This window comes from Amyelois transitella, chromosome 24, assembly GCF_032362555.1.
Source record: "Amyelois transitella isolate CPQ chromosome 24, ilAmyTran1.1, whole genome shotgun sequence".
Classification (NCBI taxonomy): Eukaryota; Metazoa; Arthropoda; class Insecta; order Lepidoptera; family Pyralidae; genus Amyelois; species Amyelois transitella.
Window position 1 is genome coordinate 5,637,695 of NC_083527.1, and position 23,382 is coordinate 5,661,076.

Here is a 23,382-nt window from a genome sequence, read left to right on the forward strand (position 1 = left end):
GAAGTATGCAGAGATCGTGGCAAGTGGAAAGATGTAGTCTCTGCCTATCCCTCCGGGAAAGAGGCGTGATTTTATGTATGTATGTATGTATATACTTATGTGCCGTGTGGTTTTCGGTAGTTTATAATAGACCCACTCATATCTTTTCGATTAAGGGATAGGCTTGAAAACTTGGGATTCCTCTTGTAGACGATGGGCAAGCAACCTGTCACTATTTGAATGTCAATTCCATCATCAACCCGTACAGCTGAACGTGGCCTGTCAGTCTTTGAATACTGTTGGCTCCGTCTACCCCGCAAGGGATATAGACGTGATTATATTGTAGCGGGAGCGATGATTCGGCTCGACCGCCACCAAAGGGAAGATCTTCCGCCAGGCTAGGTGTGACGCCTGGGGAACCGCGCGACAGACGATGTTGTGTCGGAGGTTGTATATATAGCTCCAATCCGTGAAATCTTTGAAATCGCGTCTCAAATTCTTCGCTGCTATTGGTTGAGCGCGTCAATTTCTTCGCGATGATTGACAGTAGTTGTTTGATTGGATGTTGTGACGAGTCGCGTAGAGATGTCGCCACAATATGAATGAATGAGTATATTAATTTGTTGAGTATTTCATAAAATCTCTCCCATCAGGTACCGTGAATGCGTGACGTCACTGTCCTCAGTTCCCGGCGTACGACACGTCCACTCGCTGCACGTTTGGGCTCTGTCTACCCATCACAAGATACTGACAGCTCATGTGGCTATAGGTAAGACAGTTGTCATATACAATATTTCAGACTCCGTAGTGTGAGACGCGATTTTTTGGCGTGAAAAACTATCGCCGTTTCGCTTTTTGTTATGTACGTGGAACGGGATAGTGTAGAATAGAACCACTCCATTTTTTCCCACGGATGTCGTAAAAGGCCACTAAGGGATTGGCGTAAAAAGTAGGATTCCTCTTGTAGGCGATGGGCTAGCAACGTGTCACTATTAAAATTTCAATTTCATCATAAAGCCATACAGCTGAACGTGGCCTTTCAGTCTTTATAAGACTGTAGGCTCTGTCTACCCCGAAAGGCATATAGATGTGACTATACATATATGGTTTTATAAAGTACTAGCTGTGCGCGCGACTTCGTCCGCGTGGTATAGTTATATTGGGCATCATTCAAGCCCTCAAGTTTAAATAATTCTCCCCGTTTTTTTCACATATTCCATTATTTCTTTGCTCCTTATAATTGGAGCGTGATGTTATATAGCCTTAAGCCTTCCTCGATAAATGGTCTATTCAGCGCAAAAATAATTTTTCAATTCGAACCAGTAGTTCCTGAGATTAGCGCGTTCAAACAAACAAACTCTTCAGCTTTATACCTAATATTAGTATCGATTTAATTTTTTTCACATATCTAATTCTTTTTATATCTATCATTGAAGCCCTCAAGGAAAAATAATTCTCCCCGTTTTTTTAACATATTCCATTATTTCTTTGCTCCTTATAGTTGGAGCGTGATGTTATATAGCCTTAAGCCTTCCTCGATAAATGGTCTATTCAACCCAAAAAGAATTTTTCAATTCGAACCAGTAGTTCCTGAGATTAGCGCGTTCAAACAAACAAACAAACACTCTTCAGTTTTATACCTAATATTTAGTATCGATTTAATTTTTTTCACATATCTAATTCTTTTTATATCTATCATTGAAGCCCTCAAGGATAAATAATTCTCCTCGTTTTTTTCACATATTCCATTATTTCTTTGCTCCTTATATTTGCAGCGTGATGTTATATAATCATTTTCAGACGAGCTCACAGACCACGAGCAAGTACTTCACGCGTGTCAACAATTGGCGAGAACGGAGTTCGGCGTACAGTCGGCCACATTTCAAACTGAACGGTATTCGGCAAGCATGGCCGCCTGTCAGACCTGCCTGGACCAGCCGGCCGCGTTGCCGTGACATCTCACCACGCTCACACACTAGGTATATATAATATGTTTGTGGCGACATCTCTACGCCACTCGCCACAACATCAAATCACACAACAACTGTCAATCATCTCGAAGAAATTGACGCGCTCAACCAATAGCAGAGAAGAAACTAAATCGCGATTTCAGAGATTTCACGGATTGGAGCTATATATACAACCTCCGACACAACATCGTCGGAGCCGCGGTTCCCCAGGCATAACACCTAGCCTGGCGGAAGATCTTCCCTTTGGTGGCGGTCGAGCCAAATCATCGCTCCCGCTACATGTTAATTGGTACACACGACTCGGGAGATACCTGGACCACTTCCCATATCCCGATCAAGGCGAAATAGTACAGCTGTCTCCAGAGCCCACTGTACTAAAACTACTTACTACTAAAACACATTGTTACAAAAAGAATAGGACCATTCCATCTCTTTAAATTGTACATACATATTAAGCCATGTGGTTCCAGGCACCAATAAAAAAAGAATAGAACCACTCAATATCGTCCCATAAATGCCGTAAAAGGCGAAATAGACTTGGGATGTCACTATTTGGATCTCAATCCTATCTTAAAGCCAAATAGCTGAACGTGGCCTATCAGTCTTTACAAAACTGTAGGCTCTGTCTACCCCGCAAGGGATATAGACGTGATTATATGTATGTATGTTAATTAGTGCACACGACTCGGGAGATACCTGGACCACCTCCCATATCCCGATCAAGGCGAAATAGTACAGCTGTCTCCAGAGCCCACTGTACTAAAACTACTAACTACTAAAACACATTGTACCCTCCGCGCTGCCGTGACATCTCACCACGCTCACACACTAGGTAATTATAATAGAATAGAATAGATTTATTTTCCAAATTGGATACAAGGTATCACTTATTGACGTCACATAACTTAAATCTATTTCCACATTAATTAATGTGTTTTAGTACAGCTGTCTCCGGAGCCCACTGTACTAAAACACATTGTACCCGCCGCGCTGCCGTGACATCTCACCACGCTCACACACTAGGTATATATAATTGTTAAATTGTACATACATATTAAGCCATGTGGTTCCAGGCACCAATAAAAAAAGAATAGGACCACTCAATATCGTCCCATAAATGCCGTAAAAGGCGAAATAGACTTGGGATGTCACTATTTGGATCTCAATCCTATCTTAAAGCCAAATAGCTGAACGTGGCCTATCAGGCGTTTCAAGACTGTTGGCTCTGTCTACCCCGCAAGGGATATAGACGTGTTTATATGTTTGTGTGTTAATTTGTACCTACACACGACTCGGGAGATACCTGGACCACCTCCCAAATCCCGATCAAGGCGAAATAGTACAGCTGTCTCTGGAGCCCACTGTACTAACACACATTGAACCACGCTTACACTAGTGTGTACTAGTGTGTCCGCTAGGTAATAATCATTAAATAAATTTATATGGGACAGATTACACAGATTAATTTAACCTCGAAGTAAGTTCGAGACTTGAGTTAAGAGATAATAACTCAACGATACTATATTTTATTATTTATAAATACTTTTTTCCTATTTAGGCGACGGGCTAGCAAATTGTCACTATTGAATCTCAATTCCATCATGTAAGCTATAAAGCTGAACGTGGCCTTTCAGTCTTTGTGAGACTGTTGGATATTTTATATTATTTTTATGTTATCTTGAAATTTCATAGACAATTAAATGTTTTATTTTATAATGAATTTCCAGGTCTCACACAATACACAAAAGCGCAAATGTGTTTATTATATTAACCGATTGTTTTTTCCGTTTCCCAGATGAGGCGGTGCCAATACTAAATGTGGAGAAGCGTAAAATAATAAAAATAAAAAAAAGAACTGCAAGGACTGTAAGTAAAAAAAGTTAAATGTGATATATATATGCATGTTGATGACCCACCGCCAAAATATGGACATTAATATGAAATGTTATTCGTATATAGGTAAAATAGTGTTTGAGCTTAGAAAATAGATAATCGTTGACATCACAAGCATAATTTGTTCACTAATTATAATGTGACTGCTTTTCAGACAGTATTGTTTACTTAAAAAAAATTAATAATCTTTATTAAAATTTTGGCGCGAAATTCGGTTTGACAGTTCTTTTTAACATTGACAGTATTTTTTTACTTTGACATTCCATTAGTATAAAAGACTATTAATTTTTTAATTATTGGCGAAGGTGCGTGCTCACTTAGAATTCGATGAAAATAAAATTAAACTCAAAAGTATTATATTAGTGCCAATTTAATAAATGTTGATGTTATTTGTGTAAAAGTCGAAATGGACTATTAATAAATAAAAGTATTTACTATGTTAATTGTAAGCTAAAATAACCAAAAAATAACTTTTGACTGAAGTATTATGAAAGCACAATATATGTGATGAAATTTTTGTATGTATTGTAACTTAATATTTCTCGAAGTGTGTTTTGGTGATATTATAAAGTAGTATACTGAAAAGCATAACATAAAAGATTTTTTCTTACCAACAAAAATATTTTTCTTTTATTCTCACAAATTCTTGTTTTTTTTTTCAACGGGTTATAGCGAGTTCTACACGGTCAAACGAGTCGAGCAAGTAAACGAGAATTTGTTTGTGATTTAATCAGCGCCATCTAGTGGTACCGCGATGGAACTAATGCAATTCCTTCCAAATTCGACTTGTGTGATTGAGTAAAACTCACACTAATCATAGAGGTGTGTACTTTAATCGTTATTTTTATTACGAAAGAGGTAACATTACGCAACAGCTTAAAATTACACTCGTTTAAAAAAAAGTTGTCATGTGCAATCGGGGTCAAATAAAATTGACCTGTTCTTGGTATTATTTCTGTTAAATTTTTTATGCCTCAAACTGTACTTGCTCACCACAGCTTAATGTTTTTCATGTAACTCTTTATAGAAAGACTTAGGGTAACTACATTTTACTAAGATTGTATAAAAGTTCACTTGGCTTTAGAATACCAAGATTTTGTCAACTGTAGTTACTCTTAAGATTAGATTATATTAAATGCATTATTAATAAAGTCAGTATAATAACTGTTTTGTCTTAATTAAGCTGTAATTAAAATAATATAATAATAATAACCGAGTGATTGTACGAGTATATTACAAAACAGGGTCTTGTATTTGAGTCAATTGTATGACTAGGTCACGATGGCGTTAATATATTTATTGCTTTTGTTTATTGAATTATGTGTAAAGTATTATGATTTAGATATTAAGATTAGTGTAACTGTAATTCAGCATCACAAAATTTAATTTATCTTTGGGACAACTCATTTCGTGTGGTTTGTTCGTATTTATTAATTTTTCAGAGTGCCGGCCCGATACAATTTTTTGTTTGCAAAGAATTCAATTATAAGTTATGGAGCTCCTTTCGCTAATAATATCAGAGGCTATTTTTTTCTTTGCAACAAATTATTTTACAGTTTCGTCTGTCAAACATGAAGAATAAACTTAATTTATTAGATAGAAGAATATAGGCCAGCTCGTTCCCATGTCGTAAAAGGTGACTAAGGGATAGGCTTACAAACTTGGGATTCTTTTAGGCGATTGGCTGGCAACCTGTCACTATTTGAATCTCAATTCTATCATTAAGCCAAACGGCTGATCGTGGCCTATCAGTCCTTTCAAGACTGTTGGCTCTGTCTACCCCGCAAGGGATATGGATGTGATTATATGTATATAATACTGTGTTTTGGAATGAACAGGAACTGAGTTCAATTAAACAAATTGCGTTGCTCTGAAATGACAAAGTTTTATTTCAGTATTTGGCTACCTATTTAACTATAATACAAATGTAAAATCTTAAAAATAAAATTACATCAACTCACCTGAAATGACAAAGAAACGACATTCAATGTTTATTCTTTAGATTCTCAATTCCTTTTTATAATAATCAGTAATCCTTGTTATAACAATGTAAATCCCAAATTCTCATATCACAATAGCGTCGCCATTTTTACCATCTGTTTTATCGACAGTCTTGGACGCCATTACGTAGTAAGATAAAACAGTATCTTATAATGACAATGTAAAAATATAGCAATAGTAGTTCGCCCTGCAACTTTCTTCTCCCAAATCAGTATATTAAAAAGTAGGAATAATTATATAAGGAGATTTATCATTTTATGGTAAAGCTCCGTGTCCCTTATATAAAAAAATATATAAATATGTCCCTCAAGGCTGGCCAGCCTTCTTTTTACATGCATTTAGTCCAGAATATTAATTCTCTTTAAGTTCGCCGTCATCGTGAAAAGAATTGAAACTTGAATACTGAGTAGCTTTTAATATTAAGAATTAAAATATATGTATAATATACTTTATTACTGTGGCTTCATTTTATAGGGTTTCGATACACGTAATTAATCAATGACGCTGTTACACTGCTGTTTAAAATTATACTAACATCGTTACCATAAAAAAAATAGCGTTATGGTCAATCGATTTGGCTGTTCACTTATTTTTGTTAGTATTTTAAAATAGCAGTTTTATGCCTCATTAATGCTCATTTTGTTTGAAATAGATCGATATTCTTATCTTTTAGTTACCAGGGGACTGTTTATAAAACGCTTGTGGATCCTCTGAGCTGAAAAATGGCAGGAGCTGATAGATAACCCTTAAAATAGCGCCATCTAGTGTCTACGTCTAATAGCTGTGTCGCTGTAGTATATAGTACAAACGCTACTGTACTTCTTAAAATATAAGTTGTTTAAAATGACGGCAGGACAAATTAATGACTATGATTGATATGATGAAGCGAAAAAGATAGAACATAAAAAATTATGAATTTAGCAGATGTCATTCAAATCATCTTATAATTTAAGAAGTATAAATGGACTTACTGTGCGGGACTAGCATTGCCTGCGAGACGACGTTTTTATCGCGCGGTTAAAATATCTTGTTCGTTTCACGTATTAATAAAAAGCGAAACAGCTACAGTTTATCGCGCGATAAAAACGGCGTCGCGCGTGCCTTGCTATCCACTTGATATCTACTTTGCGCTTTGAAATTCGGTAGAGAACCATTGAACGTTAAGTATTTGCCGGTTGCAATCAAGTTGCAGGTCATACATACATATGGTCACGTCTATATCCCTTGCGGGGTAGACAGAGCCAACAGTCTTGAAAAGACTGAATGGCCACGTTCAGCTATTTGGCTTAATAAAAGAATTTAATTGTAGGTCTTATGGCAACCGAAGTGATCAGATTATTTTAAATGCAATTTCCTTACCTTGCGACAAGTTGCAGCTATCAAATTTCCATTATTCCACGTCACAGTAATAAAAATAATGTGAACATAATAGTATTGAAAATAATAAGCGAATTTGTATTACATAATAAAAACACAATAATATATTCTTAGATGTAAGTTGTTTTGTTGTACTTAGGATTAATAGAGTATTTAATATATATATAATTATGATAAAGACTTTTTATGTATTCGACTTTCATTTTAATTTGTTGACCGTATAATATAGATCTTCTTGCTTTGGTTTTTATTTATTTTTATTCCATTTTTGTACATATTAGAATATTTTGTGCTCAAGTAGTTTAAATAGTGAAAGACATTATGTAACATTAAAATAAGTTTTAATTTGCTTTTTTAAGCATTCAAACGTGTATTTGAAGAATCTAAACATTCCACTAAATGTGATATATTTATTTTAGTGGTTATCTATATGAAAGCATCCAATCTTTAAGAAAAACAAATCTCTCTCTATTCAGATTCTTCTTCTTGTTGTCATGAATTAGTTTAATAATTAATATTTCATAATTAAAAATATTTTTTTATATTGGCATTGCCAGCCATCTAATTCAGAGTCATAATGTGCAGATCATCAAAAAGTTATATACAACGTGAACATATTTAAGTTTTACAAGTGTCTGTACTTTATGGTACAGTCAGGGATACAAAAATCTTCATGTATATTATGCCTACTGTACATTTCATTTCCATATTCTTATCTTGGATGTTTATCTATATAAGTATTTATTGAAAAATATAGTATTGTTGAGTTAGTATCTCGGAACACAAGTCTCGAACTTCGAGGCTAACTTAATCTGTGAAATCTGTCCCGTGTATATTTATTTTATTTTATATATTCAAGTGTCAATTGAAATGTACTCTTTTCTGCATTATCTTATTGTTATCACTAAGTAGAACACTAGTTGAATTCGCAAATGTAATCATTAGTTGTAATGTAAGTACAATTGTAACCAAATCAATTTTAAAATTGGTGACTGGTGCATGTAATTTGTAATTGAAGATGTAAATTTGGAATATCCATATTGGATCTCATAAATACTTATCTAATGTCGTAACTACGAGTAGTTGGTCGAAGGAAAATGTGTCATAATTTTTTTTGACATACGTAATCATCTTTTTTATGACGTTTTACTCATTTATTTATGCAAAAAGATGATTATGCCAAAAAAAAGTTATGACTATAAAATTTATGCAAGCCAATATGGACTCCCTTGGTGGTATTTGGGTATTAATTTCTGTTAGAACAAAACCAACAGCCAACAGTCTTAAAATGACTGAAAGTTCACGTTCAGCTGTGTGGCTTTATGACGCAATTAAAATTCAAATAGTGACAGGTTTCTAGCCCATAGCCTACAAGAGGAATCCCAAGTTTATAAGTCTATTACTTAGTCGCCTTTTACGACATCCATAGAAAAGATATGGAGAAGTATGCTACCGCTAGAAGGGTCACGATTTTTGTAACCTGTTTGTATGTCTATGTTAAAATAATGTATTGTTGGGTAGACCTTTTGGAAAAATGCAGATACCGTGCTCAGCGCACAAGTTGAGCCAAAATGGAGGTAGACTGCGCAGGCGCATTGCGTTTAAGTAGACTTGCGTGCCGGGCATTAACGTACGTCAAAGGTAAAAAATGGCTTTTTGTAGTTAAATTATAAGTAGAAAGTAAACAAAATGAAGTAAAAATCATGCGTATTGGTTGGTGTCTGAGCAGAAATGAGTTCCCAGGATACGTTGCCAAAACTATAACCAAAAAGTATGTATTTTTATAATGATTTTAGTTAATTTTTGCATCGTTTTGTTAATTATACGTTGTCCGTCCCTGTTCGCATGTTATTTTTGTTGAAACAATTGTAATGGAAAATAAATGAATCGTGAAGTAATTTTGCATGCGTTTTACTTTATAGGGTTCATCGTATGGATTAACAATATTCAGCTTTTTTTAAATAAAATACAAATAATCATGTCTTTTCCCTTTTGCGGGGTAGACAGATCCAACAGTCTTCAAAAGACTGATAGGTCACGTTTAGCTTTTAATAATGATAGAAATGAATTCGAATAGTGACAGTTCGCTAGCCAATCGCCTAAAAGAATAATAACCAAGTTTATAAGCTTATCCCTTTGTCGCCTTTTGCTATACCCATGTGAAAGAGATGGAGTGGCCATATTCTTTTTTCTATATGTGCCGAAAACTAATTTAATAAACATACATACATACATATGTTCACGTCTATATCACTTGCGGGGTAGACAGAGCCAATAGTCTTGAAAGGACTGAATGGCCACGTTCAGCTATTTGGCTTAATGATAGAATTGAGATTCAAATAGTGACAGGTTGCTAGCCCATCGCCTAAAAAAGAATCCCAAGTTTGTAAGCCTATCCCTTAGTCGCCTTTTACGACATCCATGGGAAAGAGATGGAGTGGTCCTATTCTTTTTTGTATTGGTACCGGGAACCACACGGCAAATTAATTTATTATTTAATAATTTAATAAAACAACAAAAATATTTAACTACTTAGGTATCATATTTATTATTCATCTGAAGGCAAGAATTGTAACACATAATATGTACATTCAGTGCTTACATCTACGTGTATGGCTAACGTTTGTACAAATATCACAACAGCGAAAATAATATCGTTTTAAAGCTGTCTTGTAGCTATCACTGGCGGCCATCTTGTGAAAATAAACAATGCTTTTTTTTTAAATTAATTTATAGGGTTTCAGATATTCAACTTTGTTATGGCGCAGTTTCTATGGCGTCTCATTGTTATTCTAAGTGTTTTAAATAGTTGTAAATTTCACAAATATCTTTTTAATTACTGGAAAACTATATGCAAATCCGTAAAGTAGTTCCAATATGTAATGAGTAATAAATATACACACATCAGTATGATTAATATTAGACTTGAATAAATTAATAATAAATTGTTTACTTTCATAGAAGATGCCTTAATCAATTTATACTTTTGTTAAAATTGTGACATTAGTATCTATCATCTATAAATTATAAAAGATTTCTGTTTGAGAAACAATGAGTATTGAAGTGATGAATTCGGCAATTAAACAAAAAAAAGAAAATAAATGAAAATAATATTTACTAGATAATCTGGATATGAAAAATATAACTTAAATCGCATTGTAAAATGTAAATTAAATCGCATTATATAATACGGGCGTAAATAAAAATCTGTACTAAAAATTACAAATTCTAAGCGCTACTTATTAATATACTCGTAGCAACTTAATACGCCTTAAAGATAAAATTAGCATTGTGTCGTGTACACCAAAAGATCAATGTCGCCAAAACGGGCGACATAAATTTCAATGACATAATTGGAATATTACATAACATTTTCGTACATAATTCCTGTTTCACATTACATTTTATACATACAAAATATGCAAAAAGAATATTATGCAAAAGAAAAATATTTTATTCAGATTTAAATTATGCCATTTAAATTTATCTGACAATGTTAAGACGATTCTAACCTAACCGATAGTTATGAACGCCTAATAAGCAAAAACATTTCGAATAGATCACAGATCCTTCCTTTTTGCTACAATTACTAATAATTACAATGATAGAGAATTTGTGACGTCACAAAAAACTTGTGCGATTTTTTTTTATAATACATTTATAAGCGTATTCATTACAGAAAGCATTGTCTAATACTATCATATTTTTTATTTAACTTATAATTAAAATTAATAAACACAGTTCAATAAATATACGGTACGAATTGTAGATTGGGCTAGACTCGAAGTAAGTTCAAGACTTGTGTTAAGGGATACTAACTCAACGATAATATATTTTAAAGTAAATACTATGATAAAAATCTAAGACCCAGGTCGATAAAGACAAAGTTTGTTTGTTTTCATGACCTGGGTTCAGAGGCAAAGGCGCTACTGTGCCGAAGAGGTAGAAATAATAAATTAAAAATATATTTTTTAATACCTTACATCAGATAAACTCTCTCTTCTATTACATATTTTAATAAATAAATTTTTAACTGTAATGTGTACACATAAATGGAAGACAAATAAATCTGTTTATAACGTCTGAATTTGGACAAAAAGGGGCAAGATTACAAATTATGAAATAAAACAATATGTAAAAAAATCCTATCAGATCCGAAAATTACCTTAATGTTACTATAAGAGTAATAAGTAAAAAAAATAAGTGTTGTCATGTAAATTTTCGTTTATTATTATGTATTTTAATGCGAGAAATCGATAAATAAAACGTAACAAGCTTCGCGGCACCTTTGGGAACGGCACAGGATTTTTGCTACATATTGTACGAATTGCATTACAAAACAATTATTTTTATAGATATTTTTATTCTTATACAGATGGTAAATCTAATAAATTATTTACTTTTACTGAACGTGATTAGGGATCAAAGATAAAAAGTTACAGTATTATTATAATAATTAACTACGTGTTATTCTAATTTCACTTACAATGGCTTAATTTTTAATATTTTTATATATAAAATAAATGATAATACTGAAAAATAAATAAACTTGATTCTAATCAGTAAATGCTTCACATGCCTACTTATAATTATTTTCAATGTCATGTTATTTCAAAGTAATTTATAAAAATCCTACAAATTATACGCGCATAAAAAGTCTAGATAAAACATGTTAATTTGTAGGCAAGTTTAGGCTATTACCCTACATTATTTAAGACGGCAACATGGCTAAAACAATATTATTATCAAATATTATTGCAATATAATTGATTTGAGTATTATTCTAGAATTTCAATCATGAACATCATCATATTTTTTTAAAGTGGCGAATTAGTTTATTTTCATTTGATCTTTATAACCTGGAAAGTAACTGTCTCTCAGTTTCACTTTTCAACCTAACCTATTTTGTTGTAATTTAGTACAGGCATAGACTAATAAAAATACTGATAGGACCATGCGGTATTGCCAACATCAATAATGACTTTTTTACAAAGCGGCGCAAAGTAGAATGGCCGAATTTTGCAAGAAACCATTTACACTATTACGCCTAATAAAGCAATGTATTTTTAATTGATCTTAATTAATATGACTGTAGTCAAAATATATGTACTTCTTGTATGATATGTTACCAAAATATTGTATGCCGGTGCATTTCATACTTTTTTTACATACGACAAAAGTTTATAGTGAGAATATATATTTTATGTATTTATTTTTTATTATATAAGTTTGCGATTCTGTCTTATTGAGTCAGCTGAGTCTACTAGACCAATCTTCATGAAATATCACACACACATAGATAAAGAGTACTGAGAAGGATGAGTATCTTTCACCCCGTAAAAAGTATTTTTTTACAATATTTAAGTATCGCGAGGGAAATCTAGTGATATTTATAACGTTGTGCTTAATATTTTTATACATAGGTTTTAATTATAAATTACACTATGAGTATGTTAAATCACAATTTTGATTAACAATTTTATATATTGCTTACAGATAGGCTTCGTTTTTCTTTAAATACTAAGTATGTGAAATATATTAAAATGATTCATGAGTAAATACTTCTGTCATAAATAGTAAACAGAATTTATTTTCTTAATATTTTGATAAAGCATGTTGTGTATGCCTTTTTGTAAACTGCTTTTTTATTTGTAAATGTTGCTTGGAAAATTAAATATAATTATATTGGACAAAACACAATAGGTGCCTATGTGATAAAAAATCAGACATGTTTAAAAAAAAATTAATATTTTTTTTAAACACAGAACGACATAGCCCGGTACGTAAGAGGATGATGAATATTATAATTATCATATGAATATTATATATACAATACAATTATTTATGATTATATTTTTTTTATTGGAATGTACTTATTATCTTGCGTCTTAATTGGCAAAAATATTACGTTCTTTGACACCCTAAGTTGTACCACAATCCCTTGTTTTATTTTATGTAACCTCTTTGTTAAGAGATTTGGCAAAGTTTTCACGCCTTGAGAAAACTCTTCAATTTAGAAATAAATGTAAATCCCTACCAATATTATAAATGCGAAAGTAACTCTGTCTGTTATGCATTCACGCCTAAACCACTGAACCGATTTTAATGAAATTTGGTACAGACATATACTTAGTTGACCCTGAAGGAGAACATACATGCTATTTGAAGCTTCAATATTTTAACCAAATATCGTAGCACCAAATGCGTGCGCTTTTTTTTGTAATTGAAACAAAAAAAAAATACACGTCAATACAATTGCTCATTGGTGAAATAAACTCAAAATTTATTTAACAAATGTTCGCGCGATTTTCCCACTTTCCGTTTCAGAGTTTTGTTTTTCAGAGATCTCTGACATTTTATAAGGCAAGATGATACACAATTTTTATGTAGTATATTAACACTTATTTTATATTTGACCGAATCAAATGCAAATTCTTTGGTTAATTTCGGCTCGCATGTGAAAGTCGCCGTACAATACTATATCCTAATATCAAGTCAATAAACCTTGTATCACATAACTATTAATTATTTTAGTAGTATTTCCACTAATTAGGAGTAAACATTCCTCCGTGCTCCTTTCTTCTAGAATCTAATTTTAAGAAAAATCTAATTTTCAACACCCTAAAGATTTATTATTCATTGACATTTTAACGCATTTATTTATATTATTTTTAAATAACGAGTATTTTAAATTTTGTTTTCATTTGACAGATGTTAAAAAAATATTTAATACGGCTCTGGATACGAATAAGTAATTTAATGACGTTCACAACTGTCAAACGATAATTACATTTTACTACTACTAGCAACTGCAACGACACAAAATTGTGTAATTATTTCGTTTCCAGACGACTTTCAACCTTATGATACTAATGGTAAGATTCAAATACCTAACTTTAGGCAACAGCGGCTAAAGTTTCTTTGATTCGAATTCTTAATTCCAGAACAAGATTTATTTATTCGGAAACAATGTCCAAAGAGACTTTCAACCTTTAGGTGATTTGCTTGAATTTTAACCTTTAAACTGTAGCCATAAGTTTGAATATACCATGGCTATATGCGATGAAACCGTAATTGCGCCACAAAACTTAAGATTTTGTGTTTTCCGTTGGTCTTTTATCATTTTAAAATTGTTACAAACCCTTTAACTTGGATGAATTACTTATTTTGAAGCGAAACGGAAGATTTTCCGCCAGGCTAGATTTTCTGCCTGGAGAACCGCGTGAGAGACGATGTTAAACTTTGCTTGCGCGATTTAGTATCTTCGCCACTATTGGGTGATTGGCTTGGCATACTTCGCTGTGATTGGCTAACGGCGTATGACGTAGAGATATTGGCATTATATTCAATACCGTGCCTCGGGCGACTGTGGCGACCTGGGTTGCCTTACCGCGACTCCTGCCAGCCTCTCGCATACAGCTTCGAGTTGAGCGTCCAGCATGAGAGAAGCTATTTGATCGTCTGTCAGCATTTCGACACTGTAATTATGAAAAAACGGTCAAGCGCGAATTAGTTGGATTCGGACATTAAATATTCCGTAACATGTAAAGTCAATCAAGAGAAAGACTAATAAATGTGTGATTCTTCTAACAGTTAGTCACTTGTGGCTTATGATAGAATTGAGATTTAAATAATGACAGGTTGCTAGCCCATCGCCAAAAAGAAGAATCCCAAGTTTATAAGTGTAGCGGCCGTTCAGCCTCCTTGGTCAAACAGACTGTTTCACTTGACATTTTAGTTGACCAAAACCGACTGACAGACTGATGAAAAAAAAGGACAATCAAAATTTGACTAAGAGAACAATAAGAAGACGCCTTGAACAGCCAAAATTCTGTTTAATTCAGACACGACCTAACAGACCTTCCCGTTCCGCCCGTTCAATAAGCCTATCCCTTAGTCGCCTTTTACAAAATCCATTTAAACGAGATGGAGTGGTCCTATTCTTTTTTTATTAGTGCCGGGAACCGCACGGCGCTCGTGATCACAAATGCATTATATACATACCTGGCCCTGCTGTCGGTGTCGGAGTGGCCGTCGGAGGAGCCCTGCCGCGGCGAGGCGGCGCGCCGCGGGGAGCGGGGCGCCGACGTCGACCCGCGCCGCTCGCCGAACAGAGATAAACCTATATCATTTAGATACATACATACATACATATAATCACGTCTATATCCCTTGCGGGGTAGACAGAGCTAACAGTCTTGTAGACTGATAGGCCACGTTCAGTTATTTGGCTTTAAGATAGAATTGAGATTCTAATAGTGACGGGTTGCTAGCCCATCGCCTAAAAGAAGAATTTCAAGTTTATAAGCCTACCCCTTAGTCGCCTTTTACGACATCCATGGGAGAGTGATGGAGTGGTCCTATTCTTTTTTTATATTTGGTGCCGGGAACCACACGGCACATCATTTAGATGTGTTACGATATAACATCATCAAATTTGTCCGCGTTCGAAAATGTATCTAAATATATATTACAATAAAGCGCACAATCCTTAAATATAAAAAACTATCATCAGCGGGGCGAATAAGGCTCGAGCCACGCCGTTATTATCGCGCGAGAAACAATACTACTGGGGCAGATATAGTAGCTTAAATTTCTATAAAGTTACAAAGATTTACAGACTTGTTTAAACACATTTCAAAGAATTTACTTTCAAAACAATTTCACTCCAAGTACTATCGTTGTTTCGCTTTTCATTATGACGTAAAACGAGACAGCGATAGTTTTTCGCGCGATAAACGCCCACGCGCTTGCTTTACTACGGGGGCAGTATCTTGTTATAATGCGTCTTAACCAGATCTCCTTCCCATTGCAATTTCCGCCCTAAAGCAAGTGTTTCTATACAAGGATCCTACAAAACCTTTAGAACTTTAAATTCTAGAATATTTGAAAGACTAAGGATGCAGTGGAAATGAGAGCGTTAAGGAGTATGATGGGTATGAAATTGAGTGTCCGGATAAGGAACAGCGTGATAAGGGAATGTTGTGATGTGAAAGAAGATGTAGTTACAGGAATAGAAAAGGGTATGTTAAGATGGTTTTGTCATGTGGAGAGGATGAATGAAAGCAGGTTGACTAAGCAGATATACAAGGAGAGTGTGGAGGGAAAGGTCGGAGTGGGAAGACCTAGACGAACGTATCTTGTTCAAATTAAGGACGTCCTGGCAAAGGGTCAGGTCAAGAGTACCCGAAACCGCCGAGCTTGCACGAAGAGAGTTACAAATGTGGATGAAGCGAAGGAAGTGTGCAGAGATCGTGGCAAGTGGAAAGATGTAGTCTCTACGGGAAAGAAGCGTGATTTTATATATGTATGTATGTATGTAGAAAGACTTTTTATTCTTACAAATTTCAAAGAAACTCACCTTGAAACATTTCCTTCATTTTCTCTCCAGTATCGTGTAATATTGCGTCCAAACTAGGCCTCCTCCCCTTTTCAAGTTCCGCCTTAAGACAGGCGTTTCTGTCCACGGACCTTATAATCCGCCTTGGGGAGGCCGCGGAGACTTTGGACTCCATGGGACTCGGCGGGGAGGACTTGTCGGGCGAAGACCGGGGGCGGAGCGAGCATTTCTCGAAGCTGACCTAACAATTTAAAGGTATTCATATATACCTACACAGAAAGCGATCCGTAATCCATCATCCATAGAAAAAATCATGTTAAAAAATTGATATTGGATTGATTTTTACTCCGTCTTCTGAATCACAAGCAATATATAGGTACTTAGAATGTGAAAAAAATTGGACAAATCATGGGCTCTTTTCGAATACTGTCAACAGATGTATGTCCCAGCACCGATAAAAAAGAATAGGACCACTCCGTCTCATTCCCATGGATGTCGTAAAGGCGAATAAGGGATAGGCTTATAAACTTGGGATTCTTCTTTTATGGGCTAGCAACCTGTAACTATTTGAATCTCAATTCTATCATAAAGCCAAACAGCTGAACGTGGTCTATCAGTCTTTTCAAGACTGTTGGCTCTGTCTACCCCGCAAAGGATATAGACGTGATTATATGTAGGTATGTTGATGATAAGAAAACTTAAATATGTTTTGACATTATTCAGTTTAGTGTTCAATCTACCCTTCATCTTTTATTTGGTGGCTGAACGTTATTTATTGTCGCCTCTCACCTTTCCTTCTACACTATGGTCATACAGCTCGTCTACTTTGTCTGTGATAGTTGAGATAGGTAAGAATTACTATTATAAGATTTTAGTATATAGTTTGTCTATACTTACTTCTTTAGACCTGAAGCAATCTTCTATCTTGTCTATGGTATCTAAGAGTGTTAGTGTACGTGTGTGAGTGTTCTTTTGTTTATAGTCACCTCTACGCGTGTCTATACTAATAGATACTTACTTCTTCAGGACTTGAGTAATCCAAATCGATTTCCGTCCAATTATCGTTATCCGGGCCGGTCCGGCTCGCGTCCGCCGTCCGTCTCAGCCATTCCCGGACATTCGCGTCTACACTATGGTCGCACAACTCGTCTAGTTTGTCGCTGGTCGTCGTGTTTGTGTCGCTGGCCGTATCAGTGATGGTTGATGCGATATCTGTGGGCGTGGTCGTCCCTTTGTCAGGGTGAGAAATGCGTGAGAAACTGATGGATTATGGTTGATGGAATGTTATAAAAACAACTTAGAATAAGGCACAGTTATTTGCAAAGTATTTCATAAAAAAAGTTCATGAAGTTATTGGACTCGTGCAAGTGACGTCCAATTGTAGAAATTTAAAAAAAAAAGGTTACTCAAAATATTCAAACAAGATTTTTGTTTATTTATTTACTAATTCATGTACACAGAAAACATCGAGAATGATAAACACAAGAAACAAAATTAAGTAGGTTAATAACATTTGATATTTTTATTACATAAAACTATGGCTAAGTAAATGATGACTACCACTGAATTAAAAAAAATAATATCAGGATGATGATGTATTCGCAAAATGTGATTTTCCTAATGTTTAAATTTCTAATATCTCATCGAAATTTCACTAAATACTTACCGTTCCTAGTCGACTGCCTTCTCGACCGATGTTTATGTATTTCATCAGATATCCTCTCAAGATTCCTCAACGCTGAAGAGTACTGCTGCTTCACCTCCGTTACTTGTTCCTCCAGGGTTTGAATCCTGGCCTTCTGGTGCTCAAGCGCCGCGTTGATGCGGGCTTTCTCTTCGAAGTATGGCCTAAAATTATGTGTTTAATAGTATCCGGCCCTAGGGACCATTCTGAGAAAGCCGGTTTATTTGTAAAAAAAAAATGTATCATGCGGTCGTCCTAAGCTACTTTAATATACGAAATACGGACTGAAATGACAGGTGACACTATTATCCGGCCTGAAGGACCAACTCCAGGAACGTTTTCTTTTATGTATGAAAATATTGAATTAGGCGGTCGTTATAATACCGTTATATACATTTATACATATATTCATAAAATTTCGTTCTAATGTTTATAAATAAGAGGAATAGAATTTTGCTGATATACGCATAATTATCATGATCTATTTAAAACAGAGTTTTAGATATACCGACATCGACTTAATCAGTCTTCTTTTCTTTAAAAGGTTAGAAGGAATTCAACTACATATGACATTAAATTAAAAATTGAAAAGAAAATTAAAAAGAGATTGCATGCAATAAATTAAAATAAAAATAATATGCATAAGAAAAAAAAAAGTAAAGAAATAGGTACCAAAGTGGTGTCAGCCGGCGGCGTGCGGTGGCTATAGGAAGCGGTGAGACTTGTGTGCGCTCTACATAATAACGTTAAACAAGCATTAATATATTTACATTAATCTACTTAATCTTAATTTAGCTGAAGATTACATTAGACTTAAATACATTAATCTACATATAATTAAACTAGTTGATTACATAAGAAACTAAAAGCTTTATGACGTATACAAGTAAAAGAATTAAGTTGAATTTTGCGCGTCTTTACTTAATTATATTAACATGAATATAACATGGATGAAATAATCTTACAGTGAGGGGAAATATCGTGAGGAAACCTGCACATTTAGGCAACTGGATGTGTAACCATGGATCCAATACGGGTTAGGTTTACCTGCAAAGGTTGCGGAGGCTAAATGGGAGTCGCTTCGTGTAAAAACCTGACCTAACCTAATCTAGGATCCATGGTCAAAGGCGTGCCCCGGGCTTCTCACCACAGAAGTGAGCATGCAACCGAGACTATATCCAGGTAGAACAAGAAGCGAAAAAGAAACGTGCGTGTGTGTTGTCAATTCGAAAACTGTTTTCCGATAGCCGTTAGGGCTGAAATCATTTCGATGGCATAATTTTTCCTCATCTGAAGATTGGACGAAATTACATATCATTGATGAACCATCCGTCAATTGAATACTTCTACTTATCTGTAAGACGAGTAACTTTGTCGTCGTAATGTTTGTTGGGTGAGAACAGTGTCAGATTCAGTGTTGCCAACTTAGCGCTTTTGGCGCTAAATAACCTAGAGGTGTTTAGCTCTGGCGTATTTTCAGTAATATTTAAAAAAAGGTTATAGAAGTTTTTTTTTTTTCAAATTATTACAAAGTTACAACAAAACTCGTCGGAAGCCTTTTTTTTAATGTGTCAATGTAATCTACTAAACAACTTTAGCGCTTGTTTATAGCAATTTCAACAGTCAATCAGTGTGTTATGTACGTGCAGATTCTGGGCACATATATATATACATATATGTAATATGTAACAGAAGGTGATATGGCTGTGTGTGTATCTACAACTGACCGAGATTTAGCGATGTGCCGTTTAAGCCCGTGTTGCAGCTGCTGCACCAGCGCGGCGGCGGCGCGGTGCGCGGCCGCGCGGCTGCGCTGCGTCACCGTCGCGTGCGCACGCTCGCACTCCGCCTAACATTACAATTTTATTGTAAACTATATTCCATTTTTTCAGATACTTTAATGAAAACTTTATGTTATTAAATATTCGTATGTTTTCATCAATAAAATAAGTTATGATTAATATCAGAAGTTATTTGTATTGACGTCAATTAGTGATACGTTGAAACTAGTAATAATTGATCTTAATGAGAGACCGTTTCCCGTAGTATACAGGTCGTGCGGTGGTTTAAGAACGCTCGGCAAAAGTAGAAGGGGCATGTGCAGTGATCAAATTTTAGGTCTATTAGGTGCGACGAGGAGAGAGGGGGGCGGGTGTGCGCCGACGGCACTTAGTCACTCTTTACTTCCCGCGTTGAGTTCGCGCGCGTCCCGTGTCTCTTGGGTACTGTTGCGTACAGATTGTTTTATCGTATTAATAGTAAGTCGTAATGGGAACAAATGCCAAAAAATAAAATTTACACATACACACTTTCGCATTTATAATATAAGTAGGGATTATAAGTATTTATAAGGCACAAAATCCATACTAATATTATAAGTATATTATAAGATATGGATATAGTTAAATAACTGAGTTAAAACATAGGCTACTTTTTTTTGGAAAATCACGCGGGCGAAATTGCGGGACCACAGCTAGTATTAAATAAATAAAAAAAAACATTTCCCTTAGCATTTTTGAGCGCGAATGTACACATGCGCCGATTGCCCCCACTATTTTTGCCGAGCGTTCTATAACCACCGCGCGACCTATAACACGCGCGAAATATTATCGCTAATTCGCTTTTTATTATGATGTGAAATGGGACAGCAATAGTTACGTGCTAGTTAATATTCGTTTTCCTATGGGGGCAGGGTGTCATTGACAAGTTTTCACATCTCTCAATTTAATATACTAGCTTTATAATAAAAGGACGGTTCATAATACATTCGGATACATCAACATTGCGCCCGTGCGAAGCCAGTGTTGCTAGTTATATTATTAAAGTTATCAGCCCACCTACCAAAGGTGGTTTTCTTAAGTCTCTCCATGACCAGGTTTTAATCTAGTAAAAATACCTGGTTGACCCTATGAGTAGCATGGTTAAGCATCTCCTGCCAGGCCGGGTCGAGGGTGACCCCACCTTCGGAGCCCTCGGCCAGCCTCGCGAGTCCCTGCTCTGCCAGGTACACCATTTCTCTGGCCGCAGCATGAGCACTGTTGGCTTTGTCGTATGCGATGGTAGCTGTCTGCAGTTCTTGAGAGGTCTACAAAAGCATAATCGATAATGTTAATAAAGGTAAAAGATTTGTATGTTTGTAATGAATAAACTCAAAAACGACTGGACTGATTTACATGAAATTTGGCACAGATATAGAATAGACTGGGATTAAGTTTCTTTCTGGAATATCCCATGGGAGCGGAGCAAACAAAACAAATTCTAGTATCACATATAAAGCTAGCTGCAAGTTCTGATTTATGGACAAGGAATACTTATTACATACATACATACATATGATCACGTCTATATCCCTTGCAGGGTAGATAGAGCCAACAGTCTTGAAAAGACTGAAAGGCCACATTCAGCTTTTTGGCTTAATGATAGAATTGAGATTCAAATAGTGACAGGTTGCTAGCCCATCACCTAAAAAAAAATCCCAAGTTTGTAAGCGTATCCCTTAGTCACCTTTTACGACATCCATGGGAAAGAGATGGAGTAGTCCTATTCTTTTTTGTATTGGTGCTATCTCTCATTACTTTACCTCTTGGCTTTAGTACCAGTTGTATCCTCACCATTCTGGAGTTTTGAGTAAGACCATGATTCTGAATTGGGTAAGTCAGTTTTTGATTTACTCTGTAACCCTTGCAGGGCAATCTAAGCCATATTGGTTAATGGACAGACACGCACACACAGTCAGTTGTCTGATCTAAGAGGTTTCCTAACAATGTAGGTATTGTTTGTCCATAAGGTCAAGACCATTGGATCTGTTTATGTTTTTTATGGATATGTTAATTTGTACTTACAATATTAGCTCTAAATCTAGCTTCATAGTATGGTCTAGCTTTGTGAACACTAGTGCCAAGTTTCTTAGTCAACTGCTGGATTCTGAGGTGGCCCTCGGCAAGCAGACGGCGGAAAGCCAAGCGGGCCTCGTCCAATTCAACCTCCAAGCGATTTATCTCATCTGTTGCTGTGTTAAGACGCTCTAATTCAATCTGAAATGAAAATTTTCTAAAGTTTATTGATTTCTTTCAAAAATATTGTTATAATGACAATTCTAATAAATAAAATTTTGTGCAGATATTCATTAAAGTATTCTTGATTTGATAGGTGTATGCACCTAATGTAAAGAACATTGAGGTACAGTAAATGGTAGATAAAACGTGGCCCATCTTATTCTTTAGTTTGATTGAATATATATCTGCTGTTGCACCCTTTAAATTTTTATGAAAAAAAACTTAAGTTAGAAAACTTAGTAAAAAATATTTTTTTCTTTAAACAATAAATTTTTTGACAGCCCACAAAAGTTAATTATTAAAGGCCAGTGTTACATTTAGAGGTTTAATAATGTAGTCAGAGATTGCAGTTTATAATTCCAAATTTGAATTAAAACTATTTACATTGTAGGTAAAGTATGCAGCAATTTATTGTGCCAGTATCATGTCCCGCATCACAATTGTAATTCCATCAAAACTTAACATCCAAAATATTGATTTTATTTACCTGAACTCTTGGGTCAAGGGCCTCTGAACATTCGGCGCCGATATCGTTCATTGTCCCTTCAAATAAAATTGGTTTTCGACAACATTATAGTCACAAAATAATCTTTGTTAGTATAATTATATTTATACATCTATGAACTCATAACATCTACTTTCCGCCTCCGCTAAAAAACTGGCTGGCTGGATGGATGGATGAAAAGTTGAAGGAAGGCGAACTAACTTTGAAGTTTTCGTTCAACAATTAAATGTATAGAATTTTAGTCAATTTATCTAAATATTAGGTTTAACGACTACTAAAACCTATAAAAATTTCTGCAGAAAGACAAATCAGAGAGAAATACATTTCCAAGATTTCATTTCATTATTTCATGATTTATTCGAACTTACGGAGAGATTTTCGTTTCGTTTCCGACCGTAACGATTCGTCATTTGACTACGCCTAGCATCGGATTTTGACATTGACAACTGTCAATCTGACATTAACACTTGTCTATGAATATTTGTGTTGTCACAATAAAATACTTCCATAAAATGAGTCAAAAAAAATAATCAATTTTTGGAGTCCACTTTGTTAGCGAATTCATAGCACCTATTGAG

At 34.9% G+C, this 23,382-nt stretch overlaps 2 protein-coding genes across 3 annotated transcripts in view; one reads left to right on the forward strand and one right to left on the reverse strand.

Moving 5' to 3' along the window:
* The window catches only part of LOC106141482 (proton-coupled zinc antiporter SLC30A2), a 30,954-nt gene extending 23,911 nt beyond the window's left edge, over positions 1 to 7,043 (forward strand). Inside the window, exons 8-10 of the mRNA XM_060951203.1 lie at positions 633 to 748; positions 1,780 to 1,958; positions 3,745 to 7,043. Of these exons, the coding sequence (XP_060807186.1) occupies positions 633 to 748; positions 1,780 to 1,934 (271 nt within the window). The 3' untranslated portion in view covers positions 1,935 to 1,958; positions 3,745 to 7,043. The remainder of the gene's footprint in view (positions 1 to 632; positions 749 to 1,779; positions 1,959 to 3,744) is intronic.
* A 2,720-nt stretch (positions 7,044 to 9,763) lies between these two features.
* On the reverse strand, positions 9,764 to 22,961 carry LOC106140761 (SH3 domain-binding protein 5-like). 2 transcript variants are annotated; one of them, XM_060951323.1, is made up of 9 exons: positions 22,787 to 22,961; positions 22,087 to 22,278; positions 21,141 to 21,329; positions 19,972 to 20,093; positions 18,227 to 18,408; positions 17,579 to 17,772; positions 16,582 to 16,801; positions 15,225 to 15,342; positions 9,764 to 14,698 (listed from the first exon to the last, which is right to left on the reverse strand). In XM_060951323.1, the coding sequence occupies exons 1-9, from the start codon at positions 22,835 to 22,837 to the stop codon at positions 14,566 to 14,568; spliced, it is 1,401 nt and encodes a 466-aa protein (XP_060807306.1). In that variant the 5' UTR covers positions 22,838 to 22,961; the 3' UTR covers positions 9,764 to 14,565. The 2 variants fall into 2 exon arrangements, with proteins under 2 accessions (XP_060807306.1, XP_060807305.1); XM_060951322.1 differs by having other exon boundaries at positions 17,579 to 17,790.
* Positions 22,962 to 23,382: the final 421 nt, after the last annotated feature.